This window comes from Theropithecus gelada, chromosome 7b, assembly GCF_003255815.1.
Source record: "Theropithecus gelada isolate Dixy chromosome 7b, Tgel_1.0, whole genome shotgun sequence".
Lineage (NCBI taxonomy): Eukaryota > Metazoa > Chordata > Mammalia > Primates > Cercopithecidae > Theropithecus > Theropithecus gelada.
The window spans coordinates 35,613,075-35,636,021 of record NC_037675.1 but is presented as its reverse complement, the minus strand read 5'-3'; the positions used below and the strand labels follow the sequence as shown (position 1 = coordinate 35,636,021).

The 22,947-nt window shown below is 44.1% G+C and overlaps 1 protein-coding gene across 1 annotated transcript in view; it reads left to right on the top strand.

The window, feature by feature from the left end:
• The window catches only part of SNX6 (sorting nexin 6), a 71,986-nt gene that overhangs the window by 20,147 nt on the left and 28,892 nt on the right, over positions 1 to 22,947 (top strand). The window contains exons 4-8 of the mRNA XM_025391700.1: positions 478 to 588; positions 5,457 to 5,578; positions 8,343 to 8,466; positions 14,458 to 14,553; positions 19,222 to 19,327. Of these exons, the coding sequence (XP_025247485.1) occupies positions 478 to 588; positions 5,457 to 5,578; positions 8,343 to 8,466; positions 14,458 to 14,553; positions 19,222 to 19,327 (559 nt within the window). The remainder of the gene's footprint in view (positions 1 to 477; positions 589 to 5,456; positions 5,579 to 8,342; positions 8,467 to 14,457; positions 14,554 to 19,221; positions 19,328 to 22,947) is intronic.

Genomic DNA, 22,947 nt, shown 5'->3' with positions numbered 1-22,947 from the left:
CTGTCAACTTACTTTCCCAACAATCCGAAGATAATTTTGTCCAGATATCTCAGGTTTTATGATAGACTTTAAAGGGCACTGATGGTCTTGAAATAAGATGAATTTTTTTAAATGATAGAAAATATTTATTAAAAACTTTTTAAGGCCAGACACAGTGGCTTGTACCTATAATCCCAGCACTTTGGGAGGCCAAGGCAGGATGATCGCTTGAGTCCAAGAGTTCAAGACCAGCCTGGGCATCTTAGTGAGACCTCATCTTTACAAAAAATAAAATTAACCAGGTGTGGTGGTTCGTACCTGTAGTCCCAGCTACTTGGGAGACTGAGGTGGGAGGATTGTTTGAGCCTGGGAGGTTGAGGCTGCAATGAGCCGAGATTGTTCCACTGCACTCCAGCCTGGTGGCAGAGCAAGACGCAGTTTCAAAAAACTTTTTAGTGTAAATTTGATTTTTATTCAAGAAAATCTCTATCTTTACAGAGTTCACTGCCAAATTTTAAACAAAACGAGTTTTCAGTTGTTCGGCAACATGAGGAATTTATCTGGCTTCATGATTCCTTTGTTGAAAATGAAGACTATGCAGGTTATATCGTAAGTATTGAGACTCCATTTTAATTCCATTTTCTAGTAGGTTTTAGGTACTTTATTATGTTTTGGAATATTGTTTAGCATTTTTTGTGAACTGTTTTTTTGTTTTGTTTTTGAGATGGAGTCTCACTCTGTTGCCCAGGCTGGAGTGTAGTGACTCCATCTCGGCTCACTGCAGCCTCTCCCTCCCGGGTTCAAGCAATTATCCTGCCTCAGCCTCCCAAGTAGCTGGGATTACAATCACGCACCAACACACCCAGCTAATTTTTGTATTTTTAGTAGAGACAGGGTTTCACCGTGTTGGCCAGGCTGGTCTTGAACTCCTGACCTCAGATGATTCGCCCACCTCGGCCTCCCAAAGTGCTGAGATTACAGGCGTGAGCCACCGTGCCCGGCTCTGTTATGTTTTTTAGAGACAGAGTCTCACTCGTGTTGCTCAGGCTGGAGTACAATGGTGTGACCTTTGTTCACTGCAACCTCTGCCTCCTGGATTCAGGCGATTCCCCTGCCTCAGTCTCCCAAGTAGCTAGGATTACAGGCACCCGCCACCATGCCCTGCTAATTTTTTTTTTGTATTTTTAGTAGAGACGGGATTTCACCATGTTGGCCAGGCTGGTCTCCAACTCCTGACCTCAGGTGATTCTTCCTGCCTCGGCCTCCCAAAGTTCTGGGATTACAGGTATGAGCCGCCACACCCAGCCTGATATGTTTTTTTAAATTGTCAGTTATGAAACATATTTGGTTACCACCTTTATCCTGAAATGTTTTCTTAGGGGATGTGGGATATGTTACGTTCCCTCATTTAAACTTAATTTCTTACCGTTTGTTAGAATTGAAATGGGCTTGTCCTAGGGACTAAGGAGATGTTACAAACCATACTGGTTTTAAAACCGTGGTTGGGGCTGGGCGTGGTGGCTCATGCTTGTAATCCCAGCACTTTGGGAGGCTGAGGCGGGTGGATCACAAGGTCAGGAGTTCAAGACCAGCCTGGCCAAGATGGTGAAACCTCGTCTCTACTAAAAATATTTTTAAAAATTAGCCGGGCGTTGTGGCAGGTGCCTGTAATCCCAGATACTCGGGAGGCTGAGGCAGAATTGCTTGAACCTGGGAGGCAGAGGTTGCAGTGAGTCAAGATCCCACCACTGCACTCCAGCCTATGTGACAGAGCGAGCCACTGTCTCAAAAAAAAAAAAAAAAGAAAGAAAAAACCATAGTTGGACAGATACTTAAGAGTTGGAAGTCTCGGCTGGCCACAGTGGCTCACGCCTGTAATCCCAGCACTTTGGGAGGCCAAGGCAGGCAGATCACCTGAGGTCGGGAGTTTGAGACCAGCCTGACCAACATGGAGAAACCCCCATCTCTACTAAAAGTACAAAATTAGCCAGGCCTGGTGGCACATGCCTGTAATCGCAGCTACTCAGGAGACCGAGGCAGGAGAATCGCTTGAACTCAGGAGGCAGAGGTTGCGGTGAGCCGAGATCACACCATTGCACTCCAGGCTGGGCAACGAGGCACGGTGGCTCACGCTTGTAATTCCAGCACTTTAGGAGCCTGCGGTAGGTGAATCACCTGAGGCAAGGAGTTTAAGACCAGCCTGGCCAACATGGCGAAACCCCGTCTCCACCAAAAATACAAAAATTAGCTGGGTGTGGTATTGTGCGCTTATAATCCCAGCTAAAAAAGTAGATAACTTTTTTTTTTTTTTTTTTTTTTTGGAGACAGGGTCTTCCTCTGTCACCCAGGCTGGAGTGCAGTGGTGTGAGTTTGGCTCATTGCAACCTCCGACTCCCGGGTTTAAGCGATTCTCCTGCCTTAGCCTCCCGAGTCACTGGGATTACAGGCGCCTGCCACCAGACCCAGCTAATTTTTGTATTTTTTTTTTTTTGGGACGGAGTCTCACGCTGTCGCCCAGGCTGGAGTGCAGTGGCGCGATCTCTTGCTCACTGCAAGCTCCGTCTCCCGGGTTCACGCCATTCTCCTGCCTCAGCCTCCTGAGTAGCTGGGACTACAGGCGCCCGCCACCGCGCCCAGCTAATTTTTTGTATTTTTAGTAGAGACGGGGTTTCACTGTAGTCTCGATCTCCTGACCTTGTGATCCGCCCGCCTCAGCCTCCCAAAGTGCTGGGATTACAGGCGTGAGCCACCGCGCCCGGCCTAATTTTTGTATTTTTGTCAGAGCCGGGGTTTCGTCATGTTGGCCAGGCTGGTCTTGAACTCCTGACCTCAAGTGATCCTCCCACCTCGTCTCACAAAATGCTGGGATTATAGGCATGAGCCACCACACCCAGCCTCAGGTTATCTAATCTTAATATGTACCAGATGTGACCAGTCATGTTTTCTCACGCCTGTTTATCCCAGCAGTTTGGTAGGCCAAGACAGGCAGATTGCTCTAGCGCAGTAGCTCAAGACCAGCCTGGGCAACATGTTGAAACCCTGTCTCTACCAAAAAAAAAAAAATTAATAATAATAAAATAAATATGTGCCAGATGTTATAGTAAAGAACAGATGGTTATTGTGGTCTCAGCTGTTAACCGCATTCAGATTTCTAAAATTTTTTTTTTTTTAATCATCATGACCTGATTTCATCTCCATCCTTGTGGCTTCCACCCTTTTCAGTAATTTGTTTTCTTTTTCTTTTCTTTTTTTTTTTCTTTTTTTTGAGACAAGGTCTTGCTCTGTCACCTAGGCTGGGGTATAGTGGTGCTAAGCATAGCTGAATGCAGCCTCCAACTCCTAGGCTCAGGTGATCCTCCTGCCTCAGCCTTCTCGGTAGCTAAGACTACAGGTGTCTACACCCAGCTAATTTTCAAATTTTTTTATAGAGAAGAGGTCTCACTCTTTGCTTAGGCTGGCCTCAAGTGATATTCCTTGGCATCCCAAAATGTTGGGATTACAGGCATGAGCCCCCACCATGCCCAGCCAACAGTTCTTATTTATGGACCCTTCCTCCTAAGACAGTTTTTTTTCTTACATCTTTCTCTTGAATGATATATCTCTTCTAAATCTTATATTTTTATTTAAGGTAAGTGCTTACTTACTCCCTGACTGTGGATGAATAGAGTGAAGTTAGTCATTAATCTGTGTCTTGTTCTTTTATTTTCTGTGTGTGTGTGTGTGTGTTTTTTTTTTTTTTTTTTTTTTTTGAGATGGAGTCTTGCTTTGTCGCCCAGGCTGGAGTGCAGTGGCACCATCTCGGCTCACTGCAAGCTCTGCCTTCTGGGTTCACGCCATTCTCCTGCCTCAGCCTCCGAGTAGCTGGGACTACAGGCACACACCACCACGCCCGGCTAATGTTTTTTTGTATTTTTAGTAGAGACGGGGTTTTACCGTGTTAGCCAGGATGGTCTCGATCTCCTGACCTCGTGATCCGCCCGCCTCGGCCTCCCAAAGTGCTGGGATTAGAGGCGTGAGCCACCGCACCTGGTTTGTTCTTTTATTTTTAAAACAGTTCTTTCTTCTTGGTACATTCCTCCAATCCAGGACCCGTTTTAACATCCCTTGCTGCATTGTAATGTATTCATTAATTTAAAAATTTTTAATTAGTATTAATTTTAAAAAACACAATAGCATAAAGCTATTAGGAGTTCATTAATTTTTAAAATGCATTTTTGTTGGCCGGGCGTGGTGGCTCACGCCTGTAATCCCAGCACTTGGGGAGGCCGAGTCAGGCAGATCATGAGGTCAGGAGATCGAGACCATCCTGGCTAACATGGTGAAACCCCATCTCTACTAAAAATACGAAAAGAAACTAGCTGGGCATCGTGGCAGGAGCTTGTACTCCCAGGTACTCGGGAGGCTGAGGCAGGAGAATGGCGTGAACCCAGGAGGCAGAGCTTGAAGTAAGCCGAGATTGTATCACTGCACTCCGGACTGGGTGACAGAGCGAGACGGAGTCTCGCTCTGTCACCCAGGCTGGAGTACAGTGGCGCGATCTCCGCTCACTGCAAGCTCCGCCTCCTGGGTTCACGCCATTCTCCTGCCTCAGCCTCCCGAGTAGCTGGGACTACAGGCGCCGCCACCTCGCCCGGCCAATTTTTTTGTATTTTAAGTAGAGACGGGGTTTCACCGTGTTAGCCAGGATGGTCTCGATCTCCTGACCTCGTGATCCGCCCGTCTCGGCCTCCCAAAGTGCTGGGATTACAGGCTTGAGCCACCGCGCCCGGCTAAAAAAATACATTTTTGTTTAATCATACCATTTATATACTTTTGGAAAGTGATATGCGTATTTGTTACACGTGTTCAGTCTGTGGTCAGAGCTTAGTACACACATGAATTTGAGGATTCCAGGTTGCTGTGGGAGTCTGCAGATTGAAATTTATTTAGAATTGCTGTTCTAATAGCAGAAAGTAGTTCTATCTATGCTGTATTTCTTCTTTAGTGTACAGGACCTCAGAACTCTTTTTTTGTTTGTTTTTTGAGACGGAGTCTCGCTTTGTTGCCAGGCTGGAGCGCAGTGGCACGATCTCAGCTCACTGCAATCTCTGCCTCCCTGGTTCAAGCAATTCTCCTGCCTCAGCCTCCCGAGTAGCTGGGACTACAGGCGTGCGCCACCACACCCAGCTAATTTTTGTATTTTTAGTAGAGGCAGAGTTTCACCATGTTGGCCAGGATGGTCTCAATCTCTTGACCTCATGATCCACTTGCCTCGGCCTCCCAAAGTGCTGGGATTACAGGTGTGAGCCATTGCGCTCGGTCAAAACTCTTAATTTTTACAACTAGTCAAGTTCTCCAATCTGAATTTGGGTGTTCCTGGTGTTCAGCTCATTCTGGATACCCTTAGCTTTCCCAGACACAGTCTTTTATGGTGGCAGTAGTACAGTGCTTCAAGAAATGAAAATTTCCTTAAAATTAGTGATTTGGTCCTGTTACAGATTCCACCAGCACCACCAAGACCTGACTTTGATGCTTCAAGGGAAAAACTGCAGAAGCTTGGTGAAGGAGAAGGGTCGATGACGAAGGAGGAATTCACAAAGATGAAACAGGAACTGGAAGCGTATGTGATTTTTTTTTTTTCTTTTTGTGGTCGTTGTTGCCTTTGTTAATTGTGCTTGCCTTTTTTGGTGTTTTCTGATATCCCATCATTTTAATTGTTTCACCATGGAGACCCTGTCTGGAAGATGCAGGTTTAAGTCACACAACCAGTATTAATGATCATGATCAGAGCCTACAGGAAAATGATAGAATAATTGTCTCCACTGTAAAATTATTTAAATTCATATTTGAAATAGACCCTGAAAGTTGAAAATGGAAGATCCAAAAGCTTATTTTAAAAAAGTAAAAGGTCGGCCGGGCGCGGTGGCTCAAGCCTGTAATCCCAGCACTTTGGGAGGCCGAGACGGGTGGATCACGAGGTCAGGAGATCGAGACCATCCTGGCTAACACGGTGAAACCCCGTCTCTACTAAGAAATACAAAAAACTAGCCGGGCGAGGTGGCGGGCACCTGTAGCCCCAGCTACTCGGGAGGCTGAGGCCGGAGAATGGCGTGAACCCGGGAGGCGGAGCTTGCAGTGAGCTGAGATCCGGCCACTGTACTCTTGCCTGGGCTACAGAGCCAGACTCCGTCTCAAAAAAAAAAAAAAGTAAAAGGTCTAGTCTGTCTTTGGACTTAGGGGAAAAAGAAATAGAGAACATGACTTTTTAAAGCAGAATAGACATTGTTTTGTTTTATTTCTATTTATAAAGCTTAGTCACTACCAACCTAGTTCTCTTTTTTCAGTGTGGACATATTGCCATAATTCTCAAAAGAGAATGTACTGAGCAACTACATATATTCTGTTTTCTTAAAAATGCATGTGTATGCAATGCTAATTATCACAATTTTTTCAGAATCTAATACATTTGTAGTATATATGAAACTAATACAGTCATTTCATGAAAAACAGTTTTTAACTATTCTCTAGTTACTTTGCTTCTGTATTCTTTTCCCTTTGGGCAGAAGCCACAGGCAGAGAAAGGAAGAAAGGGAAATTATGTACAGGTTGAGTATCAGTTACACAGAATGCGTGGGAGTACATTTTGGATTTTAATTTTTGGTTTTTTTTGGACTGTTTCCTTTATACTTACTGATTGAGCATCCCTAATCTGAAATCTGAAATGTTCTGATGAATATTTCCTTTGAGCGTCATGTCTTTGCTTAAAACTTTTCAGATTTTGGAGTATTTTAGATTTCAGATTTTGGGGTATATTTTCAGATTTTCAGCCTATATTTCATTTTTAGTGTATTTGCTAAACATACAGAATCTTTCCTCTTTTATTAAACATTTGGAGTAATTTTGGATTTGCTGGATATGTTTCTCTTTTTTTTTTTTTTTTTTTTGAGACAGTGTCTTGCTCAGTCGCCCAGGCTGGAGTGCAGTGGCGCGATCTCAGCTCACTACAAGCTCCGCCTCCTGGGTTCACGCCATTCTCCTGCCTCAGCCTCCCGAGTAGCTGGGACTACAGGTGCCCGCCACTACTCCCGGCTAATTTTTTTGTATTTTTAGTAGTGACGGGGTTTCACCATGTTAGCCAGGATGGTCTTGATCTCCTGACCTCGTGATCCGCCCGTCTCGGCCTCCCAAAGTGCTGGGATTACAGGTGTGAGCCACCACGCCCGGCCTTGGATATGTTTCTCTATTTTGAGAGTTGTACAAGGAAATAATTTTCCTTAGTTATCATCTCTGTCACTTTTTTGGGTCATTTCTCCCCTTCATACATTTCCTCTCCTCTTCTTCCACTAGTTTCAGTTATCAGTTATATATTGACACTGCTACTAGACTCCTCTTCAGGATGCTAAACTCTTAAAAAGATAAATCAGCAAAGCAGGTCTTGGATGCAAGCAGTGGTCTGATAGCAGACAGATATATATTCAAAGTTTATAAGACTGAAAACTGGAAATGAGCAGAGCACATTAATATAGAAGAATCTGTGATTTTCCAGTGGCCCTGATCATGATTCTTTTGTGGTCTGGTTAGGGGTTGGATAACAGAGAACCATGGGTTTATTCTACTGCTACCTCCATCCTCTGCATCCTTCTTTTTTGTCTTCACTGAATGACTACCCTCACAGAGATCAAACTTCTCCCAACATTGGTCCTGCTGGTTTGCTGGTTTGCTGGTATGTAAAACTTACCCTTCTTGCACGTAGTTGAAGCAAGAATATCAGGCCTTTTCCTTGAATGTTTGGTTTTTTTTCCCCCCAAACTGACATGTATTACTTTGTGGTCTCTGAGATTCACTGCTGGTATTAAAATATTTTAAACACATTTCCTTGGTGTAATGGCAAAAACAATCAGTTTCTTCGTAGTGTGTTTCTTGTGTGTTTAGGTAATTAGATGAAAATAATTATTAACGTTGAAAATATGCTCACTGAGGTTTGGGTTTTAATTTTTTTTGTACTAAGTTGTTTAAAAGCAGTAATTGGATATTGAATCATTAAGATTCTATCAAATAATTTGTAGCATACTTTCTCTAGAGCTGAGAACAAGCAGCCCTATAGTTAACTTTAACATCAACTCTCATAGTAAGAAAAATTTGTAAAACTTAAAAATATTAACAATCAGATATAAATATTATTAACTGGCATGAAATCTTTTTCAAACTGGGTTTTATGTATTTCATTAACAGTTCAACTAAAACCCTTGTTTACATGAATTATATCTTTGTATCTCTAATTTTGCATTTGGAATAATCCAAAGAATATTTTCTGAAAAAAATTGTTGCAGGTGACTTTTTAGTTGATGGAGTTTTTTACCTTTAATTTTCTGTATTGTTTCTAGTGAATATTTGGCAATATTCAAGAAGACAGTTGCGATGCATGAAGTGTTCCTGTGTCGTGTGGCAGCACATCCTATTTTGAGAAAAGATTTAAATTTCCATGTCTTCTTGGAATATAATCAAGATGTGAGTATCAAATTGATTGGTGGTCAAGTTTTCTTTCTTTTTTTTGTTTTTGAGACGGGGTCTCGCTCTGTTTCCCAGGCTAGAGTGTAGTGGCATGATCTTGACTCACCGCAAGCTCCGCCTCCCAGGTTCACACCATTCTCCTATCTCAGCCTCCCTAGTAGTTGGGAGTACAGGCGCCCGCCACCACACCCGGCTAATTTTTTCTATTTTTTAGTAGAGAGGGGATTTCACCATGTTAGTCGGGATGGTCTCAATCTCCTGACCTTGTGATCTGCCCGCTTTGGCCTCCCAAAGTGCTGGGATTACAGGCGTGAGCCACTGAGCCTGGCCCACGTTTTGTTTTTAAAGAGTCATTGGAAAAGGCAAGAGTAGTTAGAAAAGGCTCAAGGCCTTTTTTTAGAATGTTTGTATTTTTCTTTTTTTTTTTTCTATTGAGACAGAGTCTTGCTCTGTCATCCAGGCTGAAGTGCCGTGGCACAGTCTCTGCTCACTGCGACATCCTCCTCCCAGATTCAAGTGAATCTCGTGCCTCAGCTTCCCAAGACTATGCACCTGTAGTCCCAGCTAATTTTTTTTTTTTTTGAGATGGAATTTCGCTCATGTTTCCCAGGCTGGAATGCAATGGTGTAATCTCGGCTTACCAAAGCTTCTGCCTCCTGGGTTCAAGCGATTCTTCTGCCTCAGACTCCCAAGTAGCTGGGATTACAGGAATGCGCCACCATGCCAAGATGATTTTTGGATTTTTAGTAGAGACGGGGTTTCTCCATGTTGGTCAGGCTGGTCTCGAACTCGCGACCTCAGGTGATTCACCCACCTCAGCCTCCCAAAGTGCTGGGATTACAGGTGTAAGCCACTGCGCCCAGCCTAATTTTTGTATTTTTAGTAGAGATGGAGTTTCACCATGTTGGCCAGGCTGGTCTCGAACTCCTGACCTCAGGTGATCCACCCGCCTCAGCCTCCCAAAGTGCTAGGATTATAGGCGTGAGCCGCGCCTGGCCTGTTTGTATTTTTCAAGTTAAGTGACACTTTTTCAGTAGTAATGCAGTTATTTCAGTAGAACTTGAGTAGATTAATTGACAGCATGATAGTTAAGCATGTTACTAGCCAGGCATGGTGTCTCATGCTTGTAATCCCAGCACTTTGGGAGGCTGACCCAGATAGATCACCTGAGGTCAGGAGTTTGAGAACAGCCTGGCCAACATGATAAAATCCCATCTCTACTAAAAATACAAAAATTATCTGGGCATGGTGGCGGGTGCCTGTACCAGCTACTCAGGAGGCTAAGACAGGAGAATCACTTGAACCCGGGAGGCAGAGGTTGCAGAGAGCCGAGATCGTGCCATTGCACTCCAGCCTGGGGGACAAAAGTGGAATTCCCATCTCAAAAACTAAAAATAAAAAATAAAAAAATCGTGTTACTGGTTGGGCGTAGTGGCTCACGCCTATAGTCCCAGCACTTTGGGAGGCCGAGACAGGTGGATCACAAGGTCAGCAGATCGAGACCATCCTGTCTAACATGGTGAAACCCCCGTCTCTACTAAAAATACAAAAACAATTAGCCGGGCGTGGTGGCGGGTGTCTGTAGTCCCAGCTACTCAGGTGGCTGAGACAGGAGAATGGCATGAACCCGGGAGGCGGAGCTTGCAGTGAGCTGAGATCACGCCACTGCACTTCCAGCCTGGGCAACAGAGAGAGACTCCTTCTCAAAATAAATAAATAAATAAATAATCGTGTTACTTCAAGGGACACTGATTTTTTTTTTGTAATCCTTAATTGCAAATCTCTTGAGAAGTAGGGGCGAGGCACGGTGACTCAGCCTATAATTCCAGCACTTTGGGAGGCCGAGGCGGGCGGATCACGAGGTCAGGAGTTTGAGACCAGCCTGGCCAATATGGTGAAACCCCGTCTCTACTTAAAATACAAAAATTACCTGGGCTTGGTGGCTACATGCCTGTCATCCCAGCTACTTGGGAGGCTGAGGTAGAAGAATCGCTTGAACCTGGGAGGCAGAGGTTGCGGTGAAGCAAGGTTGCGCCACTGCATTCCAGCCTGAGTGACAAAGCGAGACTCCGTCTCAAAAAAAAAACAAAACAAAAAGAAATAGGGTTATCACATTGACTAATGTTCTTAAATTTGAGTTTGGAGTCTTCTGAAGCCTTGTAGAGAATTCTGAGGAGGTGATTGAGCTAAAGAATTCCAGATTTGGGTAAATCATTGACTCTGAATCTGTTTAACTGACCATTGGTGCTGATCAGTCGTTATTTTTCCCTTCCCTACCTAAAAACTTTTTTTTTTTTTTTTTGAGATGGAATCTCTCTCTGTCGCCCAGGCTGGAGTGCAGTGGCACGATCTTGGCTCACTACAACCTCCGCCTCCCAGGTTCAAGTGATTCCTCTGCCGCTCCCGAGTAGCCACCATACCCAACTAATTTTTGTATTTTAGTAGAGACAGGGTTTTGCCATGTTGATCAGGCTGGTCTCGAACTCCTGACCTCAGGTGACCTGCCTGCATCAGCCTCCCAAAGTGCGGGGATTACAGGTGTGAGCCACCGCGTCAGGCCAGGGTGGTTGCACTTTAACGATTTCTTCGTTCATAGTGCTGGCAAAAAATTTTTTACTGAATCACTGATACAAATCTTGGAACCTATGTTTGGATGACAAGATTAATTCATAATTTTCGCAGAAAATAAATGTAGCATAGTGCTCATGTACTTACAGGTTAACCTCAAGATCAAAGAATTTGGGCCAGGTGTGGTAAGTCACACCTTTAATCCCAGTACTTTAGGAGGCCGAGGCAGGAGGAGTGCTTGAGCTGAGGAGTTCGAGACCAGCCTGGGCAACATAGTATGACTCTGTTTAAAAAAAGAAAAGAAGAGGCCGGGCGCGGTGGCTCAAGCCTGTAATCCGAGCACTTTGGGAGGCCGAGACGGGCGGATCACGAGGTCAGGAGATCGAGACCATCCTGGCTAACACGATGAAACCCCGTCTCTACTAAAAAATACAAAAAACTAGTCGGGCATGGTGGCGGGCGCCTGTAGTCCCAGCTACTTGGGAGGCTGAGACAGGAGAATGGCGTAAACCCGGGAGGCAGAGCTTGCAGTGAGCTGAGATCCGGCCACTGCACTCCAGCCTGGGTGACAGAGCGAGACTCCGTCTCAATAAAAAAAAAAAAAGAAAATGAAAAGAAGAAAGAAAAAAGCCGGGTGCGGTGGCTCATTTCTGTAATCCCAACACTTTGGCAGACTGAGGCAAGACATTCACTTGAGGCCAGGAGTTCAAGACCAGCCTGGGCAACATGGTGAAACCCCCATCTCTACTAAAAACACAAACATTAGCTGGGCGTGGTGGCGCTCGCCTGTAATCCCAGCTACTTGGGAGGCTGAGACATGAGAATCACTTGTATGTGGGAGGTGGAGGTTGCAGTGAGCTGAGATTGTGCAACAGCATGGGTGACAGAGAGGTTCTGTCTCAAAAGAGAAAAAAGAGAAAAGAAGCTAAAGTTTGTGAGTAAGGATGAGATGCTCAAAATTTGATTTGGGAAAGTTGTCCCAGGCAATAGAATGGATTGGAATAAGATGAGAATTATTAACTAATAGATCAGTCTAGGAAAGAGATGATGAAGACTTTACTAGGAGAATAGGAGTGGAAAGGGACAGTTTTCAGTCATTTGCTGGTAGAATTTGAGCTATGAGGAAAAGGAAGAAGTTGTAGAAATTTCAAGATTTAAATGAGAAGTGTGGAATTTTAGGGAACATGTTGGAGTCAGAGAGACTGTTCGAATGAAGGGGCCACAACTCAAAGAGGGAAGACAGAAATTTTGGAGTTTAGATTTTTTTTTCTTTTTTTCTTTTTTTTTGAGATGGAGTCTTGCTCTGTTGCCCAGGCTGGAGTGTGGTGGTGCGATCTCAGCTCAGTACAACCTCTGCCTCCCAGGTTCAAGTGATTCTCCAGCCTCAGCCTCCCGAGTAGCTGGGATTACAGGCATGTTTCACCATGCCTGGCTAATTTTTTTTTTTTTTTTGAGACGGAGTTTCACTCTTGTTGCCCAGGCTGGAATGCAATGGTGCGATCTCGGCTCATGGCAACCTCTGCCTCCCGGGTTCAAAAGATTCTCTTGCCTCAGTCTCCCTAGTAGCTGGGATTATAAGCAGATGCCATGACGCCCAGCTAATTTTAGTATTTTTAGTAGAGATGGGGTTTCACCATGTTGGTCAAAGCTAGTTTCGAACTCCTGACCTCAGGTGATCCACTGGCCTCAGCCTCTCAAAGGGCTGGGATTACAGGCGTGAGCCACTGCGCCCAGCCCAGAGATTAGATTTTAATGAGCACTGTGTTAGAGTCATCTAATGTGAGGTTACAGTCACAGTCTCCATGTAAGGAAATCATGTGGGCAATTGGATATAACATGTAAGGTTAAGGAACGAGCTTATGGGTAGTATTCTAGTCTGTTTGGCTGCTATAGCAAAATACCTTAGACTGGCTAATTTATAAACAACAGAATTTATCATTTACAGTTCTGGAGAATGGGAAGTCCAAGATCAGGGTGCTGGCAGATTGCGTGTCTGGTGAGGGCGCTGTGCTTCATAGGTGGCACCTTTTTGTTGTGTCCTCACGTGGCAGAAGGAAGGGGCAAGAGGGTAACATTCCCTCAGCCTCTTTTATAAGGACTAATCCCATTTATGAAGGCTCCACCCTCATGACCTAATCACTTCTCAAAAGCCCCACCTATTTTTAAGAGATGGAGTCTTGCTGTATTGCCCAGGCTGAAATGTAATGGCTTTTCACAGGTGCAGTTATAGCACATTGCAGCCTCAAACTCCTGGCATCCAATGATCCTCCCACCTCAGCCTCCCAAGTAGCTGGGACTCCAGGCACGAGCCACTGCACCTGGCTCAGGCCCACCTCTTCTTAATTATTATTACCTTGGGAGTTAAGCTTCAAGATACGGGCCAGTCGTGGTGACGCATGCCTGTAATCCCAGCACTTTGGGAGGCCGAGGTGGTTGGATCACCTGAGGTCAGGAGTTCAGGACCACTCTGGCCAACACAGTGAAATCCTGTTTCTACTAAAAATAGTCGAGCATGATGGTACATGCTTGTGGTCCCAGCTCCTCGGGAGGCTGAGGCAGGAGAATACCTTGAACCCGGGAGGCAGAGGTTACAGTGAGCCTAGATCACACCACTGTACTTCAGCTTGGATGACAGAGGGAGACAGTGTCTCAAAAAAAATTTTTTTTTAGCATATGAATTTTAGGGGGACACATACATTCAGACCATAGCAGGTAGTGATAGAGAGTTGTGAGTCATTTACATAAAGGTGGGCATTGAAGCAATGGAAGTACACGGGAATTAGATGGGTTGCTCCTTTATGGAGCACCCTGATGCAGCAAGTGCTAGGAGTCAAAGAGTTAGCTGCTGCTTGTTGGTTTTGCCCTTGGATAACCATTCATGTTGTTCAAAGTCATCTTTTTTGTGTCCCTTGTGCTATAAATTGCTGACCCCAAAAGCCAGACAAGAGACAGTTGGATGAGTGCAGAGTTCCAAATGTATAGGATATGTATTCAGAGTTATTGTGGAATCGTACAGTAGTATATTGTGCCCCAATAAATTTTACATGTTTAAAGGAATTCCCGAGCCAAAATTTTAATTGTCTATTAAAATTTTATACAGCAGTGTTTGACAAAATATGGTGAGAGGGCTGCTTGCAACAGAATTATCAGATATGCTCATAAAATGTGAAATATCTAGGCCTTCTTGTTGACCAACTGAACCTGAATCTTTGAGAGTGAGTCCTGAATATCTATATTATTACCAAACTCCTTTTTATGCCCTAAAATTTGAAAATCATTGATGTACATGATGAAATTGCCACTTATATATTAAGATTAAAAACTAGGATCCTTTTGAGATTGCCATTTAAATATCAAAGAAAAAGGAGGTACTGCTTTCCTTTTGTAACCTTAAAAAATGCTAAATTACCTTTCTTTCAGTTGAGTGTGCGAGGAAAAAATAAAAAAGAGAAACTTGAAGATTTCTTTAAAAACATGGTTAAGTCAGCAGACGGAGTAATCGTTTCAGGAGTAAAGGTAAGATTTTACTTGATTAACTGTGGTATTGAGACTTCTTTTGAAAGGGAGATAGATTGAGATTTCAAATGTGCAGAATTAGAGTAAAAGACATTTGCACGGTTAGAATCTTTAGTCCTAGGAACAGGAGGAATCCCCTTGACCTGGATTCCTCTCCTTAGAGCGTTCCCTTCTACAATGGATGAGAAGTCTTAAGCTAAGGGAATTTGCCCGACTGCAGCCCACACCCCTTCCCTTCACATCAGACCAGGTTACAGGTTTCTAGAATCCCCTATTTCCCTACCCAAATCCCAAGCCTTGCAGTTCCTACGTGGGCAACGTCCCTGAGTTCATGCCATTCATGTGTATTCCATGAGTGGTTAAGGGGCAATCATGGGGCAGGTGGGTGGAGGGGAGGGACAATGTGCAATTTGGAATGTCCACCCACATGCACATGAAGTCCTCCTAGATGCAGGACAGACAGAGCTGCAGAGCGTACCAAGAGATGCTGCCTCTGTTTTTACATTTAACGTTTAGCCTTGGAAATGTTAGGGGCAGACCTAAGTTCAGCTTAGAGTTAGAAGATCTCTGTTGAGGCCGAGCACGGTGGCCCACGCCTGTAATCCCAGCACTTTGGGAGGCCAAGGTGGGTGGATCATTTGAGATCAGGAGTTCAAGACCAGCCTGGAGGTCTCGGGAGGCTGAGGAACCTAGGAGGCGGAAGTTGCGGTGAGCTGAGATTTTGCCACTGCACTCTAGCCTGGGCGACAGAGTGAGACACTCTGTCCCAAAAAAAAACAAAAAAAAAGATCTCAGTTGGGGTTTTGGTGTTGCTTCAAGCTACATGTCCTTGGGAAAAGTTACTTTCTTTTATTTTTCTGGATCTCGGTTTTCCCGTTTTCTCTCTTTTTTCTTTTTTTTCCCCAAGATAGAGTCTTGCTCTGTCGCGCAGGCTGGAGTGCAGTGGCATAATCTCGGCTCACTGCAACCTCTGCCTCCCAGGTTCAAGCAATTCTCCTGCCTCAGCCTCCTGAGTAGCTGGAATTACAGGCACCCGCCACCATGCCCGGCTAATTTTTGTATTTTTGGTGGAGACGGGGTTTCACCATGTTGGCCAGGCTGGTCTCAAAGTCTTGACCTCGTGATCTGCCTGCCTTGGCCTCCCAAAGTGCTAGGATGTTACAGGTGTGAACCACTGTGCCCTGGCAGATTTTCCATTTTCAAAATGGGGTTAATAATACTACCCACCTTACTGACTTAATAAAAAGATTGAGATAATATGTGTGGAAAACACCTATTTTTTTTTCCTTTTTTTTTTCTTTTTTTTTTTTTTTGAGACGGAGTCTTGCTCTCTCGCCCAAGCTGTAATGCAGTGGCATGATCTCGGCTCACTGCAAATTCCGCCTCCCAGGTTCACACCATTCCCCTGCCTCAGCCTCCCAAGTAGCTGGGACTACAGGCGCCCGCCACCACACCCAGCTAATTTTTTTGTATTTTTAGTAGAGACAGGGTTTCACTGTGTTGGCCAGGATGGTCTCGATCTCCTCACCTCTTGATCTGCCTGCCTTGGCCTCCCAAAGTGCTGGGATTACAGGCGTGAGCCACTGCGCCCGGCCGAAAACACCTGTATTTTTCTTAATGATGTTCTAAAAATGGTACAAGAGTTGATTTATCTGAAGATTCTTACCATTAAAATATGAGAACAATGTTTCTATTATCAAGCAAATACTAGGAAGAAAAGAATGCTGCTTTGTCATCATTGCCTGTTTTTATAGACATAATAAAATTGGTGTGTAGAGTACTATTTGATTTATACTCTGATTTTTCAGAGACAGGTCAGTGGATACTTGACAGTGCATGTGCTGTGGCTGCTTTCCAATAAGGACTCAGCTTACTTCCATTTGATGCTGCTTATGCATTAATATCAACCATTTTTCTTAGCCATTAAATGTAAAGCACTATGTTGATTATAATTTTGATAATTTTATTAATAGAGTAATAACATTTTTGAACACTTATAATGTGTTGATTGGTAGCCCACATTTTCTTGTGTAATCTTCACAACAACCCTGCCAGTTTTATCCACATTTCTACAGTTAAGAAAACTGGCCTGGCGCGGTGGCTCACGCCTGTAATCCTAGCACTTTGGGAGGCCGAGGCGGGCGGATCACCTGAAGTTGGGAGTTTGAGACCAGCCTGGCCAACATGGAGAAACCCTGTCTCTGCGAAAAATACAAAATTAGCCAGGCATGGTGGCTCATGCCTGTAATCCCAGCTACTCGGGAGGCTTTTGAGGTAGGAGAATCGCCTGAACCCCAGAGGCAGAGGTTGCAGTTAGCCAAGATTGTGCCATTGCACTCCAGCCTGGGCGAAAGAGAAAAAGAGAACTGTTACATATGAATTATGAATTTTATTTTAATATTTATTTTTTATTTTATTTTGTGTTTTGAGACAGGGTCTTGCTCTGTTGCCTTAGGCTGCTGCTGTGCAGCCCCAATCTCGGCTCACTGCAACCTCTGCCTCCCAGGCTCAAACGATCCTCCCACTTCAGCCTCCCAAGTAGCTGGAACTATAGGTGCATGCCACCGCACCCAGCTAATTTTTGTATTTTTTGTAGAGACAGTTTCTCCATGTTGCCCAGGCTGAACTCCTGGGCTCAAGTGATCTGCCCACCTCGGCCTCCCCAAAGTGCTGGGATTACAGGTGTGAGCCACTGTATCCAGCTGAATTACAGTTTTCTTTTTTTTTTTTTTTTTTTTTTTGAGACGGAGTCTCGCGCTGTCACCCAGGCTGGAGTGCAGTGGCGCGATCTCGGCTCACTGCAAGCTCCGCCTCCCAGGTTCACGCCATTCTCCTGCCTCAGCCTCCGAGTAGCTGGGACTACAGGCGCCCGCCACCACGCCCGGCTAGTTTTTTGTATTTTTAGTAGAGACGGGGTTTCACCATGTTAGCCAGGATGGTCTCGATCTCCTGACCTCGTGATCCGCCCGTCTCGGCCTCCCAAAGTGCTGGGATTACAGGCTTGAGCCACCGCGCCCGGCCTGAATTACAGTTTTCAATGACATTTTGTCAGTACTGACTCTTGCTGCTTGTGTTCTGTTGATACTGGTCTCCAATTATATCCTGTCAGCTGATGCTTTTTCACTTAATTATTGGTAATTTTCAAGGAGGTAAAATACTATTAATTTCATTTTTGTGCCAGGTGCAGTGGCTCACTCCTATAATCCTAACATTTTGGAAGGCTAAGGCAGGTGGATCACTTTAACTCAGGAGTTTAAGACCAGCCTGGGCAACATGACAAAACCCTGTCTCTACAAAAAATACAAAAATTGTCTTGGCATCGTGGCATGCACCTGTAGTCCCAGCTACTTGGGATGCTAAGTCAGGAGGATTGCTTGAGCCAGGGAGGTTGAGGCTGCAGTGAGCCATGTTTGCACCACTGTAGTCCAGCCTGGATTTCAAAGCAAGACTCTGTCTGAAGATAATAATAATAATTTTTATTTTTAATGTATAGCTAGCTTTGTTTCAAAAAAAAAGATTGAAGACAGTGGTTAATCGTATTATTGCCCTCAGATAGTTTGGCCAGGGTCCTCAGTGCAGTAAGAAAGGGCCTTAATGACTAAGGCTAGGCAGCCTTCAGGAATGGCCAGTAGAATACGTAACAGGCCAAGAAAAATAGATTTTCACTCTGTCCACCAGAATTGTTTTCTTTTTCCTTAAAAACAATTGATCACTTCTGCTGGCAATAGTATGTTTACTGAAGAGGCAGAATTGTAGAGGCAGATCACAAATAAGTACATCATGTGAGGCCAAGCGCGGTGGCTCATGCCTGTAATCCCAACACTTTAGCACTTTGGGAGGCTGAGGCGGGCAGATCACTTGAGGTCAGAAACTTGAGACCAGCCTGGCCAACATGGCGAAATTCTGTCTCTACTGAAAAATACAAAAATTAGGCTGGACGCGGTGGCTTACATCTGTAATTCCAGCACTTTGGGAGGCCAAGGCGGGTGGATCACGAGGTCAGGTGTTCGAGACCAGCGTGACCAACATGGTGAAACCCCGTCTCTACTAAAAATACAAAAAAAAATTAGCTGGACGTGGTGGCGTGTGCCTGTAGTCTCAGCTACTCAGGAGGCTGGGGCAGGAGAATCGCTTGAACCCAGGAGGCGGAGGTTGCAGTGAGCCGAGATCGCGCCACTGTGCTCCAGCCTGGTGACAGAGCGAGACTCCGCCTAAAAAAAAAAAAAAAATTAGCTGGGTGTAGTGGTGTGCACCTGTAGTCCCAAGCTATTGGTACACCGAGGCAGGAGAATCGCTTGAACCCGGCAGGCAGAGGTTGCAATGAACCAAGATCATGCCACGGCACTCCAGCCTAGGCGACAGAGTGAGACTCCATCTCAAAAAAAGAAGAAAGAATGTGAACTTGGACCTATTTGGGGAGCACATACAGCATGTGAACTTGGACCTATCTGGGGAGCCTTCAGTTACAAAATCATAGAAGATTTCTTACTTGATAGATAGAAATGCATGTCTATTAAAGTCTTGCTGGTGAAATTAGTACAGTAACATCTGACTATTAGAGGATAGCTGTGCTATTTTACTGATAATCTTTTATATTTATAAAGTTATTTACATATTAAACTAAAGCAAATAAGTGAAAAAAGTTTGTATTTTCTTTTGATCTTATAGGATGTAGATGATTTCTTTGAGCATGAACGAACATTTCTTTTGGAATATCATAACCGAGTTAAGGATGCATCTGCTAAATCTGATAGAATGACAAGATCCCACAAAAGTAAGATGTTTCTGTGGCTAAAGCTTATATCTTTTAATGGAATAATTATAAAGTTCATATTATAGTTTGAAAAAGTCTTAATATAGAGCAGTAGTTCTCAAACTGTGGTCTGTTGGAGTCTAGGCTCCCTGGCTCTTTTATAGTGAGCCTGTGAGGTCAAAACTATTTTCAGCTGTGCACAGTGGCTCACGCCTGTAATTACAATACTTTCGGAGGCTGAAGCGGGAAGATCACTTGAGCTCAGGAATTCAAGACCAGCCTGAGCAACAGAGTAAGACCCTGTTTGTATTGCACCAGCCTAATACAAAGAATAAAATTAGCCAGACGTGGTGGCCCATGGCTGTGGTCCCAGCTACTAGGAAAGCTAAGGTGGGAGGATGCCTTGGGCCTGGGAGGTCGAGGCTGCAGTGAGCTGTGGTCGATCGTACCACCACACTGCAGTCGGGGTGACAGAGTGAGACTGTCTAGACAACAACAACAAAACAATAACTATTTTTATAGTGATACTGTGATAGTTTTTGCCTTTTTCACCATGTTGACGTTTACACCAATGATGGATAAAGCTGCTGCTGCATAATTACATACAAATCGAGGCAGTGGCAACAAACTGGACTAGTAGTCTCTATATTCTTTCCTGCCATGCACTAGCTTTTTTTTTTTTTTTTTTGAGACGGAGTCTCTTATCACCTAGACTGGAGTGCAGTGGCGCGATCTCAGCTCACTGCAACAACCTCTGCCTCCCAGGTTCAAGCAATTCTCCTGCCTCAGTCTCCCAAGTAGGTGGGATTACAGGCGCCTGCCACCGCGCCAGGTTAATTTTTGTATTTTTGGTAGAGATGGGGTTTCACCATCTTGGCCAGGATGGTCTTGAACTCCTGACCTCATGATCTACCTGCCTTGGCCTCCCAAAGTGCTGGGATTACAGGTGTGAGCCACTGCACCCAGCCACTTACAATTTTTTTAAAATGTGACTTTCACTTAAGAATGCCCTTAATGAAACAGTAAAAATTGATTGTAATCTCTACCCTTGAGTATACATTTTTAAATATTCTGAGTGATGAAATAGGAGGTATGCATAAAGCACTTTGGCTACATACTCAAGTATGATGGTTCTGTAGAAAAGCATTTTAGTGATTGAGTTGTGATTGAACTAGCTAATTTTTTCATAGAACACTACTTTTACTTTAAAGAATGATAGACAAACTATGTTTATGAATATTTGGCAAATGTTTTCTCAAAAATCAGGTAATTATTTAAATTGGAGGAACCTGGCCAAAAAAAATCAGTTACTTCAAGAAAAACAAAGATAGTGTTTGTTGCCAATGAAAAGTCAAACTTCAAGCGATAATTAGAATTTTGGAAAACTTTCTATCTCTCACCATGAGCTTACTTCCCAATAGATACTGGACTAGTAGTCTCTATATTCTTTCCTGCCATACACTTGCAATTTTTTTTTTTTTTTTTTTTTTTTTTGGTCGGAGTCTCTGTTGCCCAGGCTGGAGTGCAATGGTGCGATCTCGGCTCACTGCAACCTCTGCCGCCCAGGTTCAAGCAATTCTCCTGCCTCGGCCTCCCAAGTAGCTGAGATTACAGGCGCCTGCCACTGTGCCCAGCTAGATGGGCCAATGAAGACCTATATAGAGATTGATAATGTTACTAGTGAATGTGATTTTTTAAAAAATTGTACATTTAAGTGTGTCACCACTTAGAACATCTGCATAATTCATTGGACCAATGTTTTCTAAACGGCCAAGTACATAATGCTACAAAATCATATATGTAAAAGAACCACTCAAAGTGCAAAATAGACCAATGAGGTTTTTTTTAACAGCTGTGTTGAGTGTAATTGATATCAGTAAGCTGCAGTAGTCAGAATGTACAGTTTGGTAAGTTTTGACATGTGTGAAATCCTTACCACAATCAAAATAAGGAACACACACATCACCCCCAAAAGTTTCTTGTGGCCCTTTGAAATCTCTCCCTCCCGCCCTATTCCCGGATAGCCACTGGTCTGCTTTTTGTCACTATAGATTAGTTTGTATTTTCTAGTATTTTATATAAATTGAATCATACAGTATGTATTCTTTATTGTTTAGCTTTGAAACTCAAAAAACTATTTTGAGATTCATCCAAATTGTTGTGTACATCAATAGTTCATTTCTTTTTGTTGCTAAGTAGTGTTCCATTGAATGGATATACAAAAATTATTTGTTTCTAGCTTTGACTATTACAGATACAATTTATATGAGCCATTTGTATATAACTCTTTATGTGGACATCCTTTCTTTCTCTTGGGTAATACCTAGAAGTAGAATGCCTGAGTCATGTGGTAAATGAATATTTAACTTTAAGAAACTACCACATTTTTTTCCCACAATGATTGTACCATTTTGCATTCCCATGAGCAGGGCATGAGAGTTCCAGTTGCCCCACATCTTTGCCAACAATGATAGTCAGTCTTTTTATTTTTCCCAGTGGAATTTGAAGTCTTTTTTAACTTTATTCAAATAGGTCAGTGGTGGTAACTCAATGTGGTTTAGATTTGTATTGTCCTAATGACTGTTGAGGTTCAATATCTTTTCTTTTTCTTGTGTCCTTCCTTCAGCTTTACTCTTTCTTTTTTTTTTTTGAGACGAAGTCTTGCTCTGTCACCCAGCCTACTGGAGTGCAGTGGCGCAATCTCGGCTCACTGCAAACTCCACCTTCCAGGTTCATGCCATTCTCCTGCCTCAGCCTTCCCGGGTAGCTGGGACTACAGGCGCCCACCACCACACCTGGCTAATTTTTTGTATTTTTAATAGAGACAGGGTTTCAGCGTGTTAGCCAGGATGGTCTTGATCTCCTGACCTCGTATTCCGCCTCAGCCTCCCAGAGTGCTGGGATTACAGGCATGAGCCACCATGCCCAGCCCCAGCTTTATTGTTTTTTGTTTTTTGTGTTTTGTTTTTTTTTTGAGACAGGGTCTTGCTCTGTCACCCAGGATCAGTGTATTGGTGCAAACATGGCTCACTGCAGCCTCAATCGATCCTTCCACTTCAGCCTACCAAGTAACTGGGACCACAGGCATTCGCCACCATGCCTGGCTAATTTTTGTTGTTGTTGTTGAGGGGGTAGAGACAGGGTCTTGCTACGTTGCTCGGGTTGGTCTTAAACTCCTGGACTCAAGCAGTCCTCTCACCTTGGCCTCCCAAAGGGCTGGAATTACAGGCATGAGCCACCAGACTCCTTTTTTTTTTTTCTCCCTAGATGGAGTCTCACTCTGTCATCCAGGATGGAGTGCAGTGGCACAGTCTCAGCTCACTGCCACCCCTGTCTCCTGGGTTCAAGTGATTCTCATGCCTCGACCTCCCCAGTAGCTGGGATTACAGGTGTGCACTACCACGCCTGGCTGATTTTTGTATTTTTATTAGAGATGGGGTTTTGCCATATTGCCCAGGCTGGTCTTGAACTCCAGGTTTGAAGTGATCCGCCCAACTCAGCCTCCCAAAGTGCTGGGATTACAGGTGTGAACCACTGTGCCCAACTTTATTCTTTATCAAAGTGGTTTTTGACCCCTCTTAGAATCTTTATGTTTTCTTTGTTTTGTTTTGCTTTGCTTTTTGTTTTTGTGAGACAGAGTC